The sequence below is a fragment of the Larus michahellis genome, chromosome 6, assembly GCF_964199755.1.
Source record: "Larus michahellis chromosome 6, bLarMic1.1, whole genome shotgun sequence".
Lineage (NCBI taxonomy): Eukaryota > Metazoa > Chordata > Aves > Charadriiformes > Laridae > Larus > Larus michahellis.
The window spans coordinates 35,828,288-35,846,441 of record NC_133901.1 but is presented as its reverse complement, the minus strand read 5'-3'; the positions used below and the strand labels follow the sequence as shown (position 1 = coordinate 35,846,441).

The following is an 18,154-nucleotide window of genomic DNA, read 5'->3' as shown; positions in this document are numbered from 1 at the left end:
AGAAATCATTAGTTTTGTGGCTCAGCGATAGCAATGGCTGTCCCTTCCTCTCTATTTGCAGCCCTGAGTAATGTGCTCTAGGCAATCCTGCTTTAGCAGGGGAGTTGGACTAGATGATGTCTAGAGGTCCCTTCCAACTCTGAAAAATTCCGTGATTCTGTGATTTGATTCACTTTTTGCACACAGAGATTAAATCAGGTTGAAGAACGAGAATCTCGGACAATAAAGTACCTTTTGAAAAAAACAAACAAACAAACAAAAAAAAACAGAAAAAGACAGGCATAGAGGAACTTTAGTCTTTCAAACAGAAAATTAGGAGTTTTCAGGGCTTTACCAAGAGATTCAAAAGCATCTGCTGCGCTTTTTCCTCAGTAAATACCCTCAGCACCCTGGTGGGCTCTAATCTAGAGCTGAATGCAGCCAGCACAGAAATGTGACACAGGTACTATTCATGGGTATATTCCTTTAGGTTATAAAAACTCAGTCCGGGCTCATTACAAGGTTGTTCTGCAACCTTTATTGTGTCTGCTCCAGGAGGTGTGGGATGCCAGCTCGGGCACTTCTCTTTCTTCTGAGCTGGAAAGGTAGGAGCCACAGCTCTCTGGAGGGCTGCAGAGGAGCAGAGCAGGAAGGACCATCGTGGGGAGCTGAGTCCTGAGAGGGAGTAGCTCAGAACTGAGCTCTTCGTCTCATCTTTGGTACAGAGTGTCTAAATAGCCAACAGTTGTGGTGGCCTCTGTGGGCACCAGCACCCAGGTTAGGTCTCACACCATGGTGAGCTGGCATTTCTGTTCTGCAAGAACACCTGAGCTTTCCAGGGCAGGGAGCAGCCAGAGCTGGGGTAAGAAGCCAAAACAGTGACATTTCTCATGACGTGACTTTTCTTGGGGAAGCTTCATGGGGTTCATTGAAATGTTTTCGTTTAATTTCAGCTTTGTTTATATGTTTACAGCTATTTTTTATTCTCATGTCTTTTTTTTTTAAATAAGGGTTGAATCATTTAAAATTGCTATAGGACAGTTGGCCACATGTGGCAGTAGCAGGTGTGATAAAAAAAATAGGGTTTATTTTTGACTGATTCTGGTATTCACCTAGTTTTACTATGCAATGAAGTCATGTTAACTCCATTTTAATTTATTTGTGAGTGGGGTGGAGTGGAGCAGAGTTTAGGATGGGAAGATAAATGACAACATGAACTCCCCAGCATGTGGAACCATGTTTGGAGGTTTCCCAGTGGAACTGTGTCCATCTTCACTCCGAAATGGCTGCTGTGTGCCTGCTGTCTTCTCCCCCAGGTCTGCTGTGTTCCTGAGGTAGACACAGCACAGCAAAACACTCTGCTACTGTCAGTAGACAGTGGTCTTTAGCATTTAGTGGGAATATGCATCTCTGTTGCTCTGATCCAGGTCTCAAGGCCAGGAAAGCCAGTCCGTGGTCCGAGTTCAGTCCCAGTGCTCCCAGCTGTGTGTTTAGCAGGGGCATTTTATGACAGTGTGGTGTGGGTTTTTTTTTTCAGATGAAAATGAATGTGAGCAGAACAACGGAGGCTGTAGCGAATTTTGTGTTAACCTGAAGAACTCCTACCGCTGTGAGTGCGGGATTGGGCGCACACTGGGAAGTGACGGGAAAACCTGTGAAGGTGAGGTTTCAGCTGTCACAGTCTGCTGGAAACTCTATAAATCATTCCCCTTCCCTTGCAGCACTAGTTCCCTCTTGGCTCCTTGCAGCTGGGATTAAATGTCACTCATATCACTTCTGTGCTTGCCAGGGGGGTTGTTACTGAAATATCCTTCTAATCAAGCAGAGAGGAGTCTCCTTGCTGTTTTCCCTGTCTTGTTCATTTCTGTTAGGATTTGCTTGTATTTATCTCCATGGGGGGGAGAGGCAGCAGTGGATCTGGAAGATTGGTTGTCCAGACAGAACTAGTTATTGCTGGAGATGCTGGGATTTGGCTCTGGAGATTTGTATGATAGTTGTGCGGGGGCAGATTTAGTACTGCTGTTTTTTGACAGCTAGCATTAGGTATGGGGTAATGTCATGACATTAGACTGGAGTATGAGGATCACTTAGCCTCCCAGGGCAGAGATTGAGGAGAGGGGATGCCAGTCTGTAAACAAAAGCTCAATTTGAGATGAGAGCTGCATTTTGACTGATCTTTTTTAGGTGCATAGTTGTGGGCTCTGCTATGTGCAGCTGCTACAGTTCCTTCCTTGTGGTGGCACAGCCAGGTTGAAAACCCTTGATGAGTTCAGACTGGTAGTTTAGCAAGGGTTTAAAGACCAAATTGTAGGTTTGACGTGTTGTCACTAATGATTTACAAGTATCATTGAGCAGAAATATGAAAAACCAGCAAAAATTTACTTGTGCCTGATGTTTTCACAGGCAAAGCTGCTGTGTTGTATGTTCACAGATACTGTGTGGCCTCAGACAAGAATAATAGCTACATATGTGCCTCACTTCTGAGCTACCCAGTTGCCAGAACTGAATATGTCTGCAGCCTGCATGCAACTTTACATTAGCTGCTGTTTGGCAGACATCCCTGCTGCAGAGATAGAGAGAGAGGGATTGCCATTGTATTTTTGGACTGGACTCCACCCTTCTTTATGGTTGACTGACAGTTGGCTCCAAGCGGCAGTTTTTGTCCCTGTTTTCCCCCTCCTTGATACCAAAGCATGTTTCGTCTCGCTTCTGTGAAAATCTCCTCTCTCAGCCCTGTTAATAAAACATCACTCATCCAGGCAATGACGCTTCTCTGGGGAAAGCTGCTGTGCAGAGTGCTCCTTAAGTACTTGTTAACTTGTCTAGGGCCAAAAATGATCTGTGGACTTTGTCCCTTCCACATCCAGCACTGAGCTGGTGGGGTGTCACGTAAACCAACTGTGCTACATGGCAGTTTTTATTCCTGAGCTCTTCTGACAGGGCTGGAATAGCCTGTGCTTGAAAACTCGTTTGTTTCTGCCGTTCCCAAAGTTGGATTTTAGGGCCTTTGATATATCGTTTAACTTCCCCTTCCGTAAAAAGGATGGTGCTTTTCACAAGTTTAACACAGCTGCTGGGGATTTTTACAATCTTGTTAGTGAGTTTTATTTCTAAAGATGTGTCCTTAGCTTTGTGAGCCATTAGAGTATGTGATTTACTTGTGAGCCGCCTCACAGCTGTTGCTTTCAGCAAATGCAGGAGATTTAGTTTGATTGCATGAGCTGGTGAGGGCTGAGTAGGGTCGAGGAGCATCTCAAAATTTCTCTTATAATGCTTTACCCATTACTTTGACTCATGCGGAGTGTTCAGGCTGTTGTTTTCCAAGCAACGTGTAGGATTGAGTATGGGATTTTCATTTACATTTCAGTGAAAACTACAGTCCTTTCTGATGGCAGGCTTAGGGAGAAATATTTGGTATTTATGATTTCTTTATATTATATGTGCTGTTGTTTTACTGAGAACTAGCAGAATCTAGCAGCATTCATCCCAAAGGGTTAAAAAAATTAAGCAGTGAAGGTTATTTTTTTTTTTTTAAATCATGATACTTTGTTGTTTTCCTTATAATAGAAAGCCAACAACAACTGGAAACAGCCTTATTTGCCTTAGATTTTCAAAACTTCAGAATGTATTTGGATGACCTTTCAGGCTCTTTTCTGCAGCTCTAGTTGCTAGGAATATGTTTTACACAAAAACTCAGGTCCTTGGAGAATTGCCTCTACCTGAACAGAAAAGATGTAAAAAAAGATATGAGAAATCCCCCAATTAGCTGTGCTGCCCTCTCTCCTCTGCGCTTTAGGATGGGGGAAAATTAGGAGGGGGATTGACCTCACACCATGAACTTGTGTTGTTCTGTCCCTGTGATAATGCATCTCAGGATAGCCTACCTCTAAGCTTAAAACTTGCAAACTCATAAAATTCCTGCTAAACAAACTCCTATGAGCAGAGTTTCATCCAAAGCCTACAAAGGAGATGCAGGAATCCACTACGCCTACCTCCATCACAGCTGGAAAACCCACAGGCAAAGAGTGCATCATCTTCTCTCTGGTGTTCCCTGATGGGAACAGGACCTGGCTACCTGCGAGTCTGTCCTCCCCAAGACACCTCCCATGCAAATCTCAGGGCTTTAATTCTGCTGATGACTAAGGGAGTGAGTATGGTTCCACATGGGAGAAGTTTTAGAAGGATGTTCCCCTCACCTTTTCAAAGTAAGAAACAACATAAAAATTCAGTTTAAGAGGAGGTCTCAGAAGTTAGAAAGGGCCAAGCTGAAGATTGCCTATTCAGCTTTCTTATGTATGCCAGCATGTGATTTAACTTGGTAAGCTTTTGCACGGAATTCCTTCTTAACTTCATCGTGAAATGACAAACACAGGAAATTGTACAATTAAAAATAGGTTTCCACCACATTCTCTTGGAAGCAAGCTCTCACCATGCTGTTGCCTTCGAGCTCTGTGTTGGTCATACTGTGGTTAGTCAGCCAGGAGTATATGTTGGGGCCTGCGTAGCTGCCACGCAGCTGCCTGAGGAGTGTGCTGATTTTCCTTTCTTTTGCAGAAATTGAAGGCTGTCACAATAACAACGGAGGCTGCAGCCATACCTGTATTGAAGTGGAAGACACATACCAATGTGAATGTCCGAGGGGACTTGTTCTGTCAGAAGACAACCACACTTGCCAAGGTAGGTCAGCAAAATCTGCCCAACAGCCTCTGGATGACAAAAGTATGTTTGAAGAAACTTTTCTTCTTGTCTTTGTTGTGTTCTCTTAATCTGTCCTTTACAGAGCTTTGTCATTAGCTTTGTTAATGGAGCTTTGTTGTTAATGACAGATCATCCAAAACTGAGAGCCTGGAGACATTGCTCTTTTTACCAGGCAGGAGAACAGAGACACGGGACCCAGCTGGGTGCCTCTTGCATCACAGGCAGTTTTGGCAGTGTTCACTTACAATTAAGATTGCTTAACATCTCCCATTATATCGCTCTGTTTCAGCTATGTATGCCTTTGACAAATTCATGCTATTAGAACTGAAGTTTTCCATGCTTCAAACCGGGCTTTTAAAATTTCAGCTAAAGTGGTTCACTCTCTTCCAAGAATGGGGTTAAAGAGGGAGGTAGTTTTTTGCCTCAGTATCTCTGTAGCCATTCCAGTATGCATTCCTATGTCTTGAAGCAGGGCACTAGTTCTGACACTAGGTGTTTCTCCTGTCCCTTGGACAAGTGCCCAAGATAGCGTCTGAAAACTGACTGTTGTTTCTGATGCATAGAGGCAAGGGCAATGTAATCCTTGGAAGACTTTCCACCTGAACTTTATTCCATTCCTGTATGCAAGGAGTCCTTTCTGACTCACTTGCATCTATAGCATGCACATGGAATAAACATGTTCCCTATTTGGGTAGCAAGAGCTGAGTAAGATTTCCTTTGCAAATACATCCCGGCTCCCAGGGGTCAATTTAGCTCTGCAGCAGTGAGTGCAGGGAGAAGTTCCTGAGGGCACTGAGAGTTAAGCAGAGGGTCTGTAGCTCCTCATGCAGTGACTTTTTACAATCCAGGACTTTCACCCAGGATTATTCTGTGTCTCATAATCCCATAGCTAGCTGAGCCCCTGAGATGCTGAAAGCATCGAGCAGCCTGTGTGCCTTACAGAGAAGATGTCTACTATGAACCGCTGCTGAAGGGACATTCAGTCAAAACTGCGTGTTGAGGAGAGCTATGTGGGTATGTGAAAGGCAGAGGTAATGTTCTCTGGTGAGCCTCATCTGACTTGCCTGGACACTTCTTAGACCTGTCAGCCTCAGCACAAAGCTGGAGAAGGTACACAACTGTGCTGGTAGAGACAGACCTCATAGCTCTCTGCTTGTGTTCTGCCTTGGTGGGCCCGTGAAGAACTTGTGTGGTTGCTTTCAGACATTTCCATGGGAATTGGCTAATGGGCTGGACTTGGGATTTTAGATGGACAGGACTTGGACATTTTAGATGCCAGAGCGGCACCTAAAATGCAATAAAAGGGAGCCTCTCGTGGGCTTTAGATAATAACAATGAGCTGGTGTTACCTGGTGTGCTCAGAATCTCCCGTAGTCTGATATGTTACAAAGTGCCTGGACATCAATTAGAGGAACAGATCCAGACTTCTTGGTGGCCAACAAGGCCAGGTATGCCTCAGACAGGAAGTTGGAATGGTTCTACTTGATGAAATTTCTGCTTTTTAAGCTTTTTAGAAATGCGGGGTGCTGTTTTCAGGGGTGAACACTGCAGACTTGGGATTCAGTAGTGCTTAGTGTTCCAGCAGAGCCAGGTGGGGAGGAGGAGATGGGGATTTCCAAGAGCTGTGATTATACTTACTGATTGAAGGTCCAATTGATGGATAGAGGCCAGAAAAGAGCTATGTTCTTCAATCCTGGCTCCCTGAGGCAACCCCAGCAGGGTTAGAAGACCATGCGTTTCCCAGGCAGTGTTTGTCCTCCTTCTGAGGCTGCTAATGAGAGCAGCAGCACTGCCGGGTGCCCAGCTGGGGCTCGGGATATGGCATCTCATAAAGTGAAATTTCTTGGTCTTTTGCATTTCCTGATTTTATGTCTCCACGCAGTGGTCTGCAATTTTGAGCAGATATGACAGAAAATATCTGGAACTGTCCCACACAATTTTTTATGGCATCCAATCAGGTTTATAGTGGTACAACTAACAGCGCAGGGCAGGCACAGTTGCCTGAAGCAGTTGGATCTGCAGCCTATCAATCGTCCTCTGCACTGTCTCTGCATTCAGAACAAACATTAATAATCTTCCACAGAAATCACAATCTTGGCTACAATTTGGCTACCAGCCAACGAAATACTTGAAATTTTGCAGACCATCCTAGTACCCCACCTCCTTGTGAAGTGTGGTGGTGAAATGCTTTTCTCCCCTCTCCCATGCCCAAGCCTTGTGTGTGGCTAAGCAGGGTGCAATGGCATAGTTTATTTGTGTTTGTAGCAGTGGTTCAGGGCTCCCCGGCACCAGAGAGCCTGTTCTGAGCAGTCTGTGCAGAAAGATAACCTCTGCTCCAAGCAGCTGTACTTTAAAAGGTCAAGGAAGGAGCCACAGGCTGGACAAGGAACATGGTGCCAACAATAGCAGACAGAAAAAATGAGTGTTGGACTCAGCACAGAAGCTTCCTACCAAGGTCAGGGTACTTGCAGGCGCTGGCACAAAGCGGAGTTTCAAGCAGTAAATGAGGAGGCTTGAGAAAGTACTTACAGATGCTCTGCGGTGTATGAGCATGAAGAACTGAAATGTTTGACTGGCAAAGACTGAGTGAGGCTTTCGGGAGCCTCGCAGGCTGGGGTGAGCCCAGGGCAGGGATGCAAGAGATGGGTACTGGCAGCAAGTCAGGAGAGCGCAGCTCTTGAACGGATGCAAGAAATTGTGAATAAAAGTGGATTCATTGGCACCCAGGATAACTCATTTCTGCTGGGCATCTCAGTCCTGGCAGTCGGGACCTCATCACTTGCCCTGGAATAACATGCCTGCGTGTAGTCACAGCTTCCTTGCCAGCTCCTTTTCAGCTCCCCCTGCAACGCTGTTGCTGGCAGACTGTCTTGGGGTAATTGGTCCTGCTCGGAGCTGAATCATGCTGATGCACGCAGTCTCTCTGCTTGGACCACCACTGTTAAATTGGTAGAACTGAAACACTGTTCTTAGTATTGATTACTCTTGTGTGTACAAATGCCCAGGGTGGTTTGAATTACGTTACCAGTTACTCTGAGATGGTTAGTGTAAGTATTTTCTCAGAGGCTTTTCCCAAATACTGATGAATTGGCTGGAATCAAAAGTGGATCTGCTCACAGGTTTCGGTCACCAGTTTCTGTGCCCAGGTGGTGGGGTGCACACAGGCAACTCCTGCAATGTCAGAGCAGAGGTTAAATAGGTGTCTCCTCTTCCTCCCCCTTTGTGTCCATCAAAGACATTTAGAAACAGAGATAGCCTGAACCAAATTGGTCCTGAACTTTGGAGAATTGCAGTTGGGATCCAAACCCTCTTGCCCTGAATTACACCTTTATAAAAGCATTAAATTTTCTTTTTCGTCAAGGAGTCACTAGAACAGTGAAGCTTTAAATCCACATTGAGCCAATCAGTTCTCCAAAGGATATTCATCGCTGCATTGCACTATGTTCTCAAAGTCCCCTTGTCTCCTTGTGAGCTTTGCCATTTGACATGCTCAGTTATTCCCGCTTACCTTCTACTGCGGATGCAGGAAAAGTTAAGGTAATTCTTAGTTCCTTAATTTTCTGTTCTAACCCAGCAATGTCATTATGAGAGCATATTGCTTTGGGCATACTGCGTACATTTTAGCATATCACCTTGAAAAGATCAACGTTTAATAAAAAATACTCCCTGCAGGTACACAGTAGCTGTTACAAACACCTTAGCTGGGACAGGAGAATTTTTTTAAGGGGGGTAAAAGGCATGTTTTAGCAGCGTGCCTTGTACCCAAGATCCAGAATCCTGGATTATACAATTAAGGAAAAGCAGATCATATGAATGTCAAGGATTGGGACTATAATTAATTTTAGGAAAAAGCTGGGGGATCTAGTATATTTGCAAAAAGTTTTGTCATGTGATTTTAAAATATGATAAATGGAAATTCTGAAGGGGGGTTGTTTTTCTGGCTGAGAAGAGACTGGAATATGTGCACCAGTATGCTTGTCCTGGATCTAACTGAATAGATATGTATACCCAAGGAATATATATAGCAATTACTTTTTTTATTGAAGATTATTCCCTCTTCTTTCCTTTTTCATTTTGTCGAATCTCTCTGTTTTCTCCACTTCTTGTGTAATGGAATTTTAATTAAAAAAAGTTCACATGGAGATCCATATTAAAATTTGAAGGCTGGAAGGAGGTGGAATGAGTGAGCTAATTGGGTTTGTTTGTCAGAGCTGGGTTTATTGCTTATAAAAATATTATGGCATTTTGAGGTGCTTCCATTTTAGCTCAGCATCTCTGATTACTCTGCCTTGTTTTGACATGTTCTGGGTTTGATGTAAAACCTGATAAAGGGTCTTAAAAAATGGCTTTGGCTGGGGTGCTGTGAATCTGAGATCCATATCTGGGAAAGGCTCTTGCCAGGACATAGCAGTGCAAGAGAGATCTATCAAACCTGTGCTGAGTATTAAGTATAGCTGGAAATACTGCATAGCTAAGTTTCTGCTGCAAGTATAGCGGTCGTCATCATCATCTTTTGTGGTTTTACTGCAGCAGGAGAATTTGGAACAGTGGTAGCTTGGGAAGTTTGTGTTGTGTAGATGGGAATGTAAGATAGGTAGTTAGATTACTAAGCTTAGATAGTATCATAAGTGTAGCATAACGATTGCCCTTTCTTTCCCCCAATAGTAATTGGTATAGCCCTTCCCCACCTCCCTGATACTGATACTCCCTGATAGTTTTGTAGTGCAAACTGTTATTCTGGGGACTTTTCTTGCAGTTCCAGTGCTGTGCAAGTCCAGCTCTATTGAGGTGAGCATCCCAAAGGACCTGGTCGGAGGCCTGGACCTTTCCCTCATCAACACTTCCTGCAAAGGAGTATCCAATGGCACTCATGTCAACATCCATTTCTCCTTGAAGTCCTGCGGCACTGTTGTAGATGTATGTATTCCTGTCCTGTCTCTTGGGATCTCTTGGATTTGGGGATTTGGCTGTGGCTTACTTGGGGAATAAAGTTGATTTAGCTGTATCAACAGAGCAGTTTCCTGTGTTGCCATGCAGCTGGCCTCAGACTAGACCTGGGGTGGCATCCCAAAGTAGGAGAGCTTGTTCCATCTCCTCTCCAGTGGTGTGTGTCTCTCAGCATGGGTGCTGCTTTCTGCTCACGCAGCGCTTCACAGAGGCAGCTTTACCATCATTCTGGTGCAGAAAGCACGAGTGGTTTCACTCTTCACCCTCCAGTTGAGACAGAATCTGGTCCCCCAGTAATGTTTCAAAGGTTATACTGGCAACTGGTTGGGAACCAGAGCTCATCTTAGCAGATGGGTAGCAATTGGAAGCAAATTCCTCTGCTTCACGCACTCCTGTACTTCATGTACTCCTTACAGTGCATCAAAATGGACAGCAAACTGATACAGCCCCTTAGGTCGTAGGTGAGGATGAACATCATTCTGGTTGCAGCATATAAATTCAGAAGCTGTCCTTTCAGTGACTAGCTGATGTCTGAGCTTCCTGAACAAGGTAAACTCAGCTGCTAGTCTGAACTTGGGGACGTCTTTCTCTATGATCTCCCCATTCCCTTAAACTCCTGTCTTTGCTGCAGGTAATAAATGATAAAATCATTGCCACCAATCTGGTGACCGGCTTGCCAAAGCAGACTCCAGGAAGCAATGGGGACATCATTGTCCGCACCAGCAAGCTGCTGATCCCGGTGACCTGTGAGTTCCCACGCCGGTACACCATCTCTGAAGGTTATGTACCCAACCTCAAGAACTCACCCTTAGAAATCATGAGCCGCAACCAGGGCATCTTCCCCTTCACTCTTGAGATCTTCAAAGACAAAGACTTCGATGAACCCTACAGGGGTGCTCTTCCCACCCTGAAGCTTCGGGACTCTCTGTACTTTGGGATTGAACCCTTGGTACATGTCAATGGACTAGAGACACTGGTAGAGAGCTGCTTTGCCACTCCCACCTCAAAAATTGACGAGATCCTGAAGTACTACCTGATTCAAGATGGGTGAGTTCATTGTTCCCTCCATTGCTGGCTATTAGAGGGGAATGGGCAACGGGGCTAAGTTGCATTGCCTGTGTGATGCAGGAAACACTATCAGTTCTCCACAGCAGCCTACCTGCTGTGTTCCTGGCAATCACCAGCAACCAGGCCATCAAGCTGAAACCACCTGTCCCATCAAAAGTGATTGGGAGAAACAGTGGGAAGCGGTGAACGAGGTTACTCCCAGTGCAGCCTTTACAGGACATATTTCCCTGCAACTAGCCTTGTGGATAATTGAGTTGGCTCCAGTACAAATATCTTTCCTGATATCCTCTCTCTGCCAGCCTGCAGAGTGCCAAACCAATTGGCACAACCCCCTGACGGCTGTGTGCCACTGCCATGCAGCCACCGCAGCAACTGGAGCAAGTTTCTTAATTTTCCCATAATGGCCTTATTATAGCATGGGCCAGAAGACTCCATGGTTGGTCCTGGTTGGAGCTGCAGGAGCTACCCTTGCTTTGCTCTCTCTGCTGCCTGTCAGCGCAGTAAGCTTGTGTCCCTCGGTCTGGCTGTAATTTTTCAAGGTGTTTGGGTTTAGTGATCTTTCTAGGCTATTGCTAGTAAAAAACTCAGGGTGGATCTGTGGGTTCACTGTGACAGGGTTTGTGTCAGAGGTTTGTGTCTGTGCTCTCTGCTGTGGCTCCTATGATGAGCCCTGTTTTCAGATACTTGTCTGGGTGCTAACATGACAGTGCCACGGTGCAATGTTGCTGTGGAGTGTTTGCATCCAGCAGTGCCTGGCAGCTTAACCAGACAACGCTGTGGAAATGTCACAGTTGGGAACCAGTCTGCTATCCTCTAGGGAGGAAAGTCCAGCCAAAGTAATATGAAAGACATACCCAAGTGTCATAGCTCGACAGTCAAGGGACACTGCTTGTATAAGTCCTGTATTCTGTCTGCCAAACCATCTAATGAGGACAACAATTATTTCCTCAGCTGACAGGCTAAATCATCCACCATTACAACTGGTGATGACAAGTGCTGTGTGATTGTCTTGTAGCAAAAGGGTCCTGCAGAGTACAGTACACAAAAATACCGTTTACATTTCCTTCTGACAAAGGTTTCAGCATTAGCTTGCTCTCCCTCCATCCTAGGCTGCAGTCTTCTGTGCTGACATTTCTGGAGTTTATGAGTGGATTTGTAATGGAAGGATTGATTTATTGACTCCCTGGCTTGTCTGTTCCTGTGGATCCTTCACAGAGTCAAGGCTCCAAACGTTCATTCATTTCTCACCATGAGTGAAAATTATGGGATTCAAAACAGTGGCCAAAACCTGAGCCTAATAAAGGAGGGGGAAGGCAGAAAATGGCCTCTTTTGAATTCACCACAGCACTAACCAGAGGATTTACGGCACCAGCAGCCCCTTTGGTACTGTTATCCTGCAGAGGGCATTAAAACTTCACCGAAGGGAAAAGTGGGCTGGAGCCAGCTGGCTGGAGCCTCATCCAGCCTGCTCCACTCTCCAGCCATCACTGCAGGCCCCAGTGTCCCCAGACATGCCAGCCCCTGTGCTGTATTTAAATTGAACCCCTCACTTAGACCAAAGGCTAATGTTGTGCTATTTATCTAACTGGACTTCTTTGTCTCTCGGTGTGCTCACAGCAATTAAAAAGTAAAATTAGCTGAATACACTGCTGATTTGTCCCTGCTCCAAACAGTTCTGTAATAACCCAGTTTCCTTCCATCAACCCAGCCCCAAAAGCCCAAGGCAAATAAAGATGGGATTTTCAAATCAGTTTGATTATGTAGGATCAGACCTGCAGAAGTTTACTGCAGCTTCCAGAGGGAAACACCGTTTAAATTTGAGGGGATATACCTTAGGCTGAAGGATGGGAAAATTCCCTCTCCTGCCTTCTTCCCTGTTAATTCCCTGCCATCTCCAATTGGCAAGAGGTGGGAGCCTTCTTCTGTGGGACTTCTCAATCCTCTCCCTGTGCTGATGTGACTGTGCTGGAAATCAGACTTTTCGCAGATCCCTCCCTGCTGTCTCTGTAATATCCTGTATTGCTGCTAGCTCAGCCCACCAGCCCCAAAGCAGGTCTCCTGCTTCTGATCTTGCTCTTCCTCTTTCTCAAAACAAAAATAAATAAAAGGCATTGACCGATTGCACAGGCAATAAACATTGCAGCTCTCTGGGGCATGCAGAGCAAGGTCATGTCACTAAGGGCAATCCGTTGTAATCTAATGTGGTCAAGAGCTGCAATTTATCTGAGCATGACGTGGTTAAGGTAGTTCCATCAAAGTTTATCTTGTTACACCTCGGGCTGCCCCTCGTTGGTAGGCTGAGGTGGCTATTTTATTCCAAGCCCTCCTTTCCACCTTGCAATCCCCCAGTAAGAGGGTCGGAGCACAGCTCCCATGGCACAGCTACTCTCTGCTTCCCTAAGCTAGGCACATTACACACAGGAAAGGGTTATTTTCCCTGCATCCTGACCAGGGTCACCCATTTTCCTTCCATACCTGTGCTCCTGCCCCTTCTCACTTCTCCAAGGTGGGAAGAGGGATCTGGGGGTTTCCTATGAGGGTGGGACACGGTATGGCCCCGTGCACAATGCTGAAGGGTTTGACCCTGTCACTTGGAAGGCTTCTGAGCTCTTTTTGTCATGCCATAATGCACTTGTCAGAGTCCTCCGTAAGACATACTTACAGGCGTGGTAGGACTCATTGTATCCCTGCTTCCTCCTTGTTGTCCTTCCATTTTCCCCTCTCCCTAGCCCCAAACCAGTAGGTTTCCTGCCACCAGTGTGGAGAAACTTTGGAGAACCCGGGATTTAGGAGTCAGTTTGAATCTGTGTCTGAGAATCATCACAGTTTATATACTCACAAATGAGGACAGGTCTATGAGTTGACTTTATGGCCCCAAAGCTCAGCCTTTAGGATTTCACTTACAAAAAGTCTTTAACTGTCATTCTTTACAATCAGATGCCTTCAGGAATATGCTACTTTTAAAAGCAATTTTATCCTAAACGACTTAGTAACGGCTAGTGTTTGGCGTGAAGGGAGAGGAATCCATGTCAGTTTTTTCTAGGTGCAAAATGTTAATTTATTAGCTTCCCTTGGATAGCTTTTTATGTTTGCCTCCCAGGCAAGTTAACTAGACAGGCGCTGCCGACAGGGATATCCCTTCAGACCGTGACCTCCACTGGCTGAGAAAAGCTACAGAAAAACACGACGGTGAAAATAATGCTAGGATCAGACCAATGCCTAGTGCTCCCATGAGCATACACTGCTCTACTGTACGTAGCAGAGGGCAATTCTGGGAGGGATTGCAGTAGGCTGCCGCCCATGGAGCCGAGTCAGCCGAACAGTGCAGAGATTTCCAAACACACATTCCAGTGAAAGCAGAGCTCTGTGTAGATGTGGGGTTTGCTGCTGTTTGATAATTGAACGTGTCAAACGTCAGCATTTCTGACAATGCTTTACATATTTCTGGTGTAAAGATGGAAGCTAAAGGTTGCTGCAAGAGTAGGACTTTGAGCTGTCACACTGTTACCTCTTGTGTCTTCCATCACTGCTTTTTTTTTTTTTAAATCTTGAATTAAATTAATCTGGAATTAACTTGGTAGAAAGGACAAGCTGCATTCTAATGTAATATAGAAGCAGCATCTGGGCCTCTCAAAATGCCTAAGGCTTTGCAATAGGCAACAATAAATATCAAGTCACCATAACTTTTTGTCTTGAGGTTTCTCTGTCAAACTCTAAACAGGCTGTGATAGTTTATAAATAGACTGCATCTGAAATGTAACTTTTAAAAAAGTATTTTATTTTCTTGCAATTCTGTGACCTCTCGCATGACTGTATAGTGCTAGTGATGGGGAAATTGAAATTGTGAATTTTAGCTGCAGTGAATTTGAGCTGTCTGCTCAAGTCCAGCAGGAAGAAAAATGTAAATGATATAAAGCGAAGTAGATCTTGATTTTTTTAAAAATATCATTGGTGATATTTTGGTAATGTGGGTAACAGCTTATTCATTTTAAGTGTGAATTATGTGCATATATATGTGTACACAGAAAGTATATAATACATTACGTACTGTGTAAGAGTTCTGTTGATCACCGCAGACTGTTGCACAGGAAGGTGAAATGAGGATATACTTGCCTGCAGCTCTCTGGCAGTCCCTCTGCCAAGGGGACTGGACCATGTCCTGCCAGCTTGCTGCTGCTGAGCTCTTCGTCATCTGGAGATGCTATTATCATCGCTGGTGTTTTTCCCCATCATTCCGAAATTTTCTCCTGCGGCCAAACAGGAAGTAACAAGGATGGTAGCTTAGCTTGAGACAGCCAAGCCCTCCTTTCCTTTCTCTAGTTAAATAGGGTGCGATGGTTTTTCTCTTTGTTTTTCCATTTCTGTGAAACCCATTAAAGCCCCATTCCTCTGCTTTTCTCAGCTGTGTTTCTGATGATTCGGTGAAACAGTACACGTCAAAGGACCATCTTGCCAAGCATTTCCAGGTTCCTGTGTTCAAGTTTGTGGGCAAAGACAACAAGGTAAGCTCAAAACCCCACCTCTTAGATATTGCATCAGCCCTGATCTGACTGAAGAGTCTCAGCACAGTTTGCTGTATTAGAGCGCAAAGGGGAGGGAATGGCTGGCCCAAGGCAGATGCTGCTGTGCCTACTCCAGCAGTTGTGTCTTTCAGGAGCCTGACACAGGTACTTTAGGAGAGAGTGGTGAAAACAACTAAAATGAAATAAAGTATGAAGAACAGTTGTGGAACATTAATGCTATAGCAGGATAAAATCATTGTTGTTTCCAGGGTAGTCTTAGTGGACCCTTGTATGCTGGGTGAGAAAAGTGTACCCAGTCACCAATCAGAAACCCGGGGAGTTAGGCACGTTACACAGTGTCTGATTTGAAAACATGACAGTCTATAGTTTTGAATCTCTTCAACCTTATATCTTCTCTAGCACTTGTTAGTACAGATACCAGATTTCCAGATACAAGGCCACCACACTGTTTAATTCGATGTGAAACCAGGCCATCCAGGCTGGTGGCACTCTGGGGCAGAAGCTTTGTAGTGGGAAGACAATTGAAGGATAATGCCATTTTCCTAATGCAAATAGCTTTCCTTTGCTGTGCTAGAAGAAATCAGGTCTTTCAGTCACTGTTGTTATGCTCAGCCAATGCTGCTTGCTCCAGCTCCTGGAGAGCCTCAGTAGGGTTAAAGCAGATGAGATCTTTCAAAATTCAGAAATATTGCTTGGCCGTCTGATTGCTACTCCTGCCTCTAACCTGCGTCCTCCTGGCCTGTGCAATGGATTTTGCTTCAAACCTCTCCATTGATCAAACATTCACAGATGTTTGCTTCCTTAGTTGGTGCTTGCAGGGATCTTGCTTACTCTCTGTATCGTTTAGAGAGCAGGGAGCAGCAATCCTGTCACCGTCTGCCTTTACTGTGCAGAAAGAAAAGGCAGCTGTCTCCCTGCCCTTTGTGTTCTCCTTCTCCCCTCAACTACCAGTCTTAGACCCCCATCAACTTGCATTTTCCTCCTTTGCCCCTCGGTCTCCTAGTTTTATGTTTTCTCAGCTCATGTCAAATTCTCTTGCACATTTCTATCAGTCCATCTCCTTGTGAGGCTTCGTGCGTTCTTGGCCTGCTTCCTCCCATGCAGCTCCTACCAGTCCATGCCAGCTCTTCCAAGCTTATTCCTGGCATTTTCATCTCTTCCTCTGGAGGATCATTTCACACCTTCATATTCCCTGTCTAGCCCTTGGCTAACAGACAGACGCCATGCTCTGAGATCTCAGCCAGGCACTCTGGAAAACGTGCCCTCTCCTGGGCACATAAGAAAACAGATGGAGCAGCCAGTTTGTCTGTGGATGGTGATGGTGGATAAGGACCTTGTTGATGCAAGGACAGGAATGGCTGTACTATGGGAATGGTCTCGCTCACGGTCTCTGAGAGCTGGCAGCGCTGCCAGTCTGATTCCCAGATCTGCGCATTGACTTGGCCTGCTGTCTCGCCGCCTTCCAGGAGGTGTTCTTGCATTGCCGTATCCTCGTGTGTGGGGCACTGGATGAGAGCTCTCGCTGCGCCCAGGGCTGCCGGAGACGGGTGCGCAGGTCGGCTGCGATGGAGAAGGAAGAGGTGGAGGAAGAGGAATCTGGTCACGTGGCAAACCACATCCTGACAGGCGGCCCCATCAGAATCGACTTTGACGACTAAGATCCACGCACTGGAACAGCATCTCTGCCCGAGACCAGCCTTCCTTATTAATGCCTTCTTTCGTGGTTGTTTGAGAAACAAGAGGTATTTGGTAAAGCCCGACTTGAACCTCAGGACTTGTTTCCCTAACTGCATGATAATTATTTGTGAAGTATGTTGGGCACACAAGGCATCCCTCTGAGTGCAACCCAGACTGCAGAACAGTTTGGTTTTCACCTGTGTTTCTTCCCAACAGCCCTTCGGTCAAAGGGACCCTATTGCTTCGCAGGCCTGACTTTGTCTTTCCCTACATCTGCCTGCAGGCCCCACAGGACTGTTTGTCCTTGACTAAACAAATGTTACTCAAGCCCTTCTTTCATCAGACAATACAAATAGTATCGTAGCTGAACATGTTTGCTGTGTAGTTCTGTGAATGAGGCCGAAGCTTTTGGATATGCTGAGATTTTGGATGACTGTTAATAAAAACATGTATAAAAATACACATCTCATAACGTGTAAGTTCCTTGGAGCTTAAAATGAAATTAATTAGTTGCCATTACAGGCAACTAAAGCTCGAATTTATCATAACCACATTTAAATGTTATTTTTTAAATAGTAAAAGGTATTTAATAAAACTTGATTTTTTGTTCTAAGTGTCATCTGATAATTGCATGCAGTTTAACAGTGTTTCCTCTTGTATTTAGCGTATTGTTATTTTTCTCCCTCTTCTCCCGCCACTAAAAATGTGATGCCTTTAGTAAGTGCTATAGCACCTTGACTGTAAGAAAAACACCATTAAACATCTATAAACACCGCCCCAAAGCGTGCTGCTACCAAGTGTTTGTTTGAAAGCTGAAATGCATTGCCCTGGTCTAGAGAGGCTGTGGCTCTGACAAAGGGATTAGAGCAATGTACATGAAGTATTTATAGCAATCATTTGTAATGGGGGTAGGTCTTGGGACAGCGTTGTCCCCAGTGAGCCTGGTGACAGGAGACATGGCAGCCTTGTTTTGAGTGACTGTGTGCCTTTGCAGTCTCCCGGTGGCTGAGAGCTGGCTAAAGACACAATTACTGGTGATGGTGGCAGCATCGTGCTTGTCAGGGAATCCCTTTGGGCTGTCAAACTCCTTCCAAAGAAAATATAATGGATAATCAGCTTGGGCCCCTCTGGGCTTCATGGAGGAGCAGGAGCGCTGTGTGGTGAAGGATTAGAAATGTAGGGTGAAAGGAAGGAGGCACAGCGAGTAGTGAAGGACAAAGTAGGAGAGGCAGGGGTGGAGGGTGAGAGAGGAAGGCTCCATC

At 45.3% G+C, this 18,154-nt stretch overlaps 1 protein-coding gene across 2 annotated transcripts in view; it reads left to right on the top strand.

Annotated features, from left to right (window-relative positions):
- OIT3 (oncoprotein induced transcript 3) overlaps positions 1-17,674 on the top strand; it is a 31,987-nt gene extending 14,313 nt beyond the window's left edge. For both annotated transcript variants that reach the window (XM_074591080.1, XM_074591079.1), the window contains 6 exons: positions 1,517-1,639; positions 4,534-4,656; positions 9,434-9,594; positions 10,256-10,671; positions 15,095-15,194; positions 16,682-17,674. In XM_074591080.1, the coding sequence (XP_074447181.1) occupies positions 1,517-1,639; positions 4,534-4,656; positions 9,434-9,594; positions 10,256-10,671; positions 15,095-15,194; positions 16,682-16,873 (1,115 nt within the window). In that variant the 3' untranslated portion in view covers positions 16,874-17,674. The remainder of the gene's footprint in view (positions 1-1,516; positions 1,640-4,533; positions 4,657-9,433; positions 9,595-10,255; positions 10,672-15,094; positions 15,195-16,681) is intronic.
- The last annotated feature ends 480 nt before the right edge of the window (positions 17,675-18,154 follow it).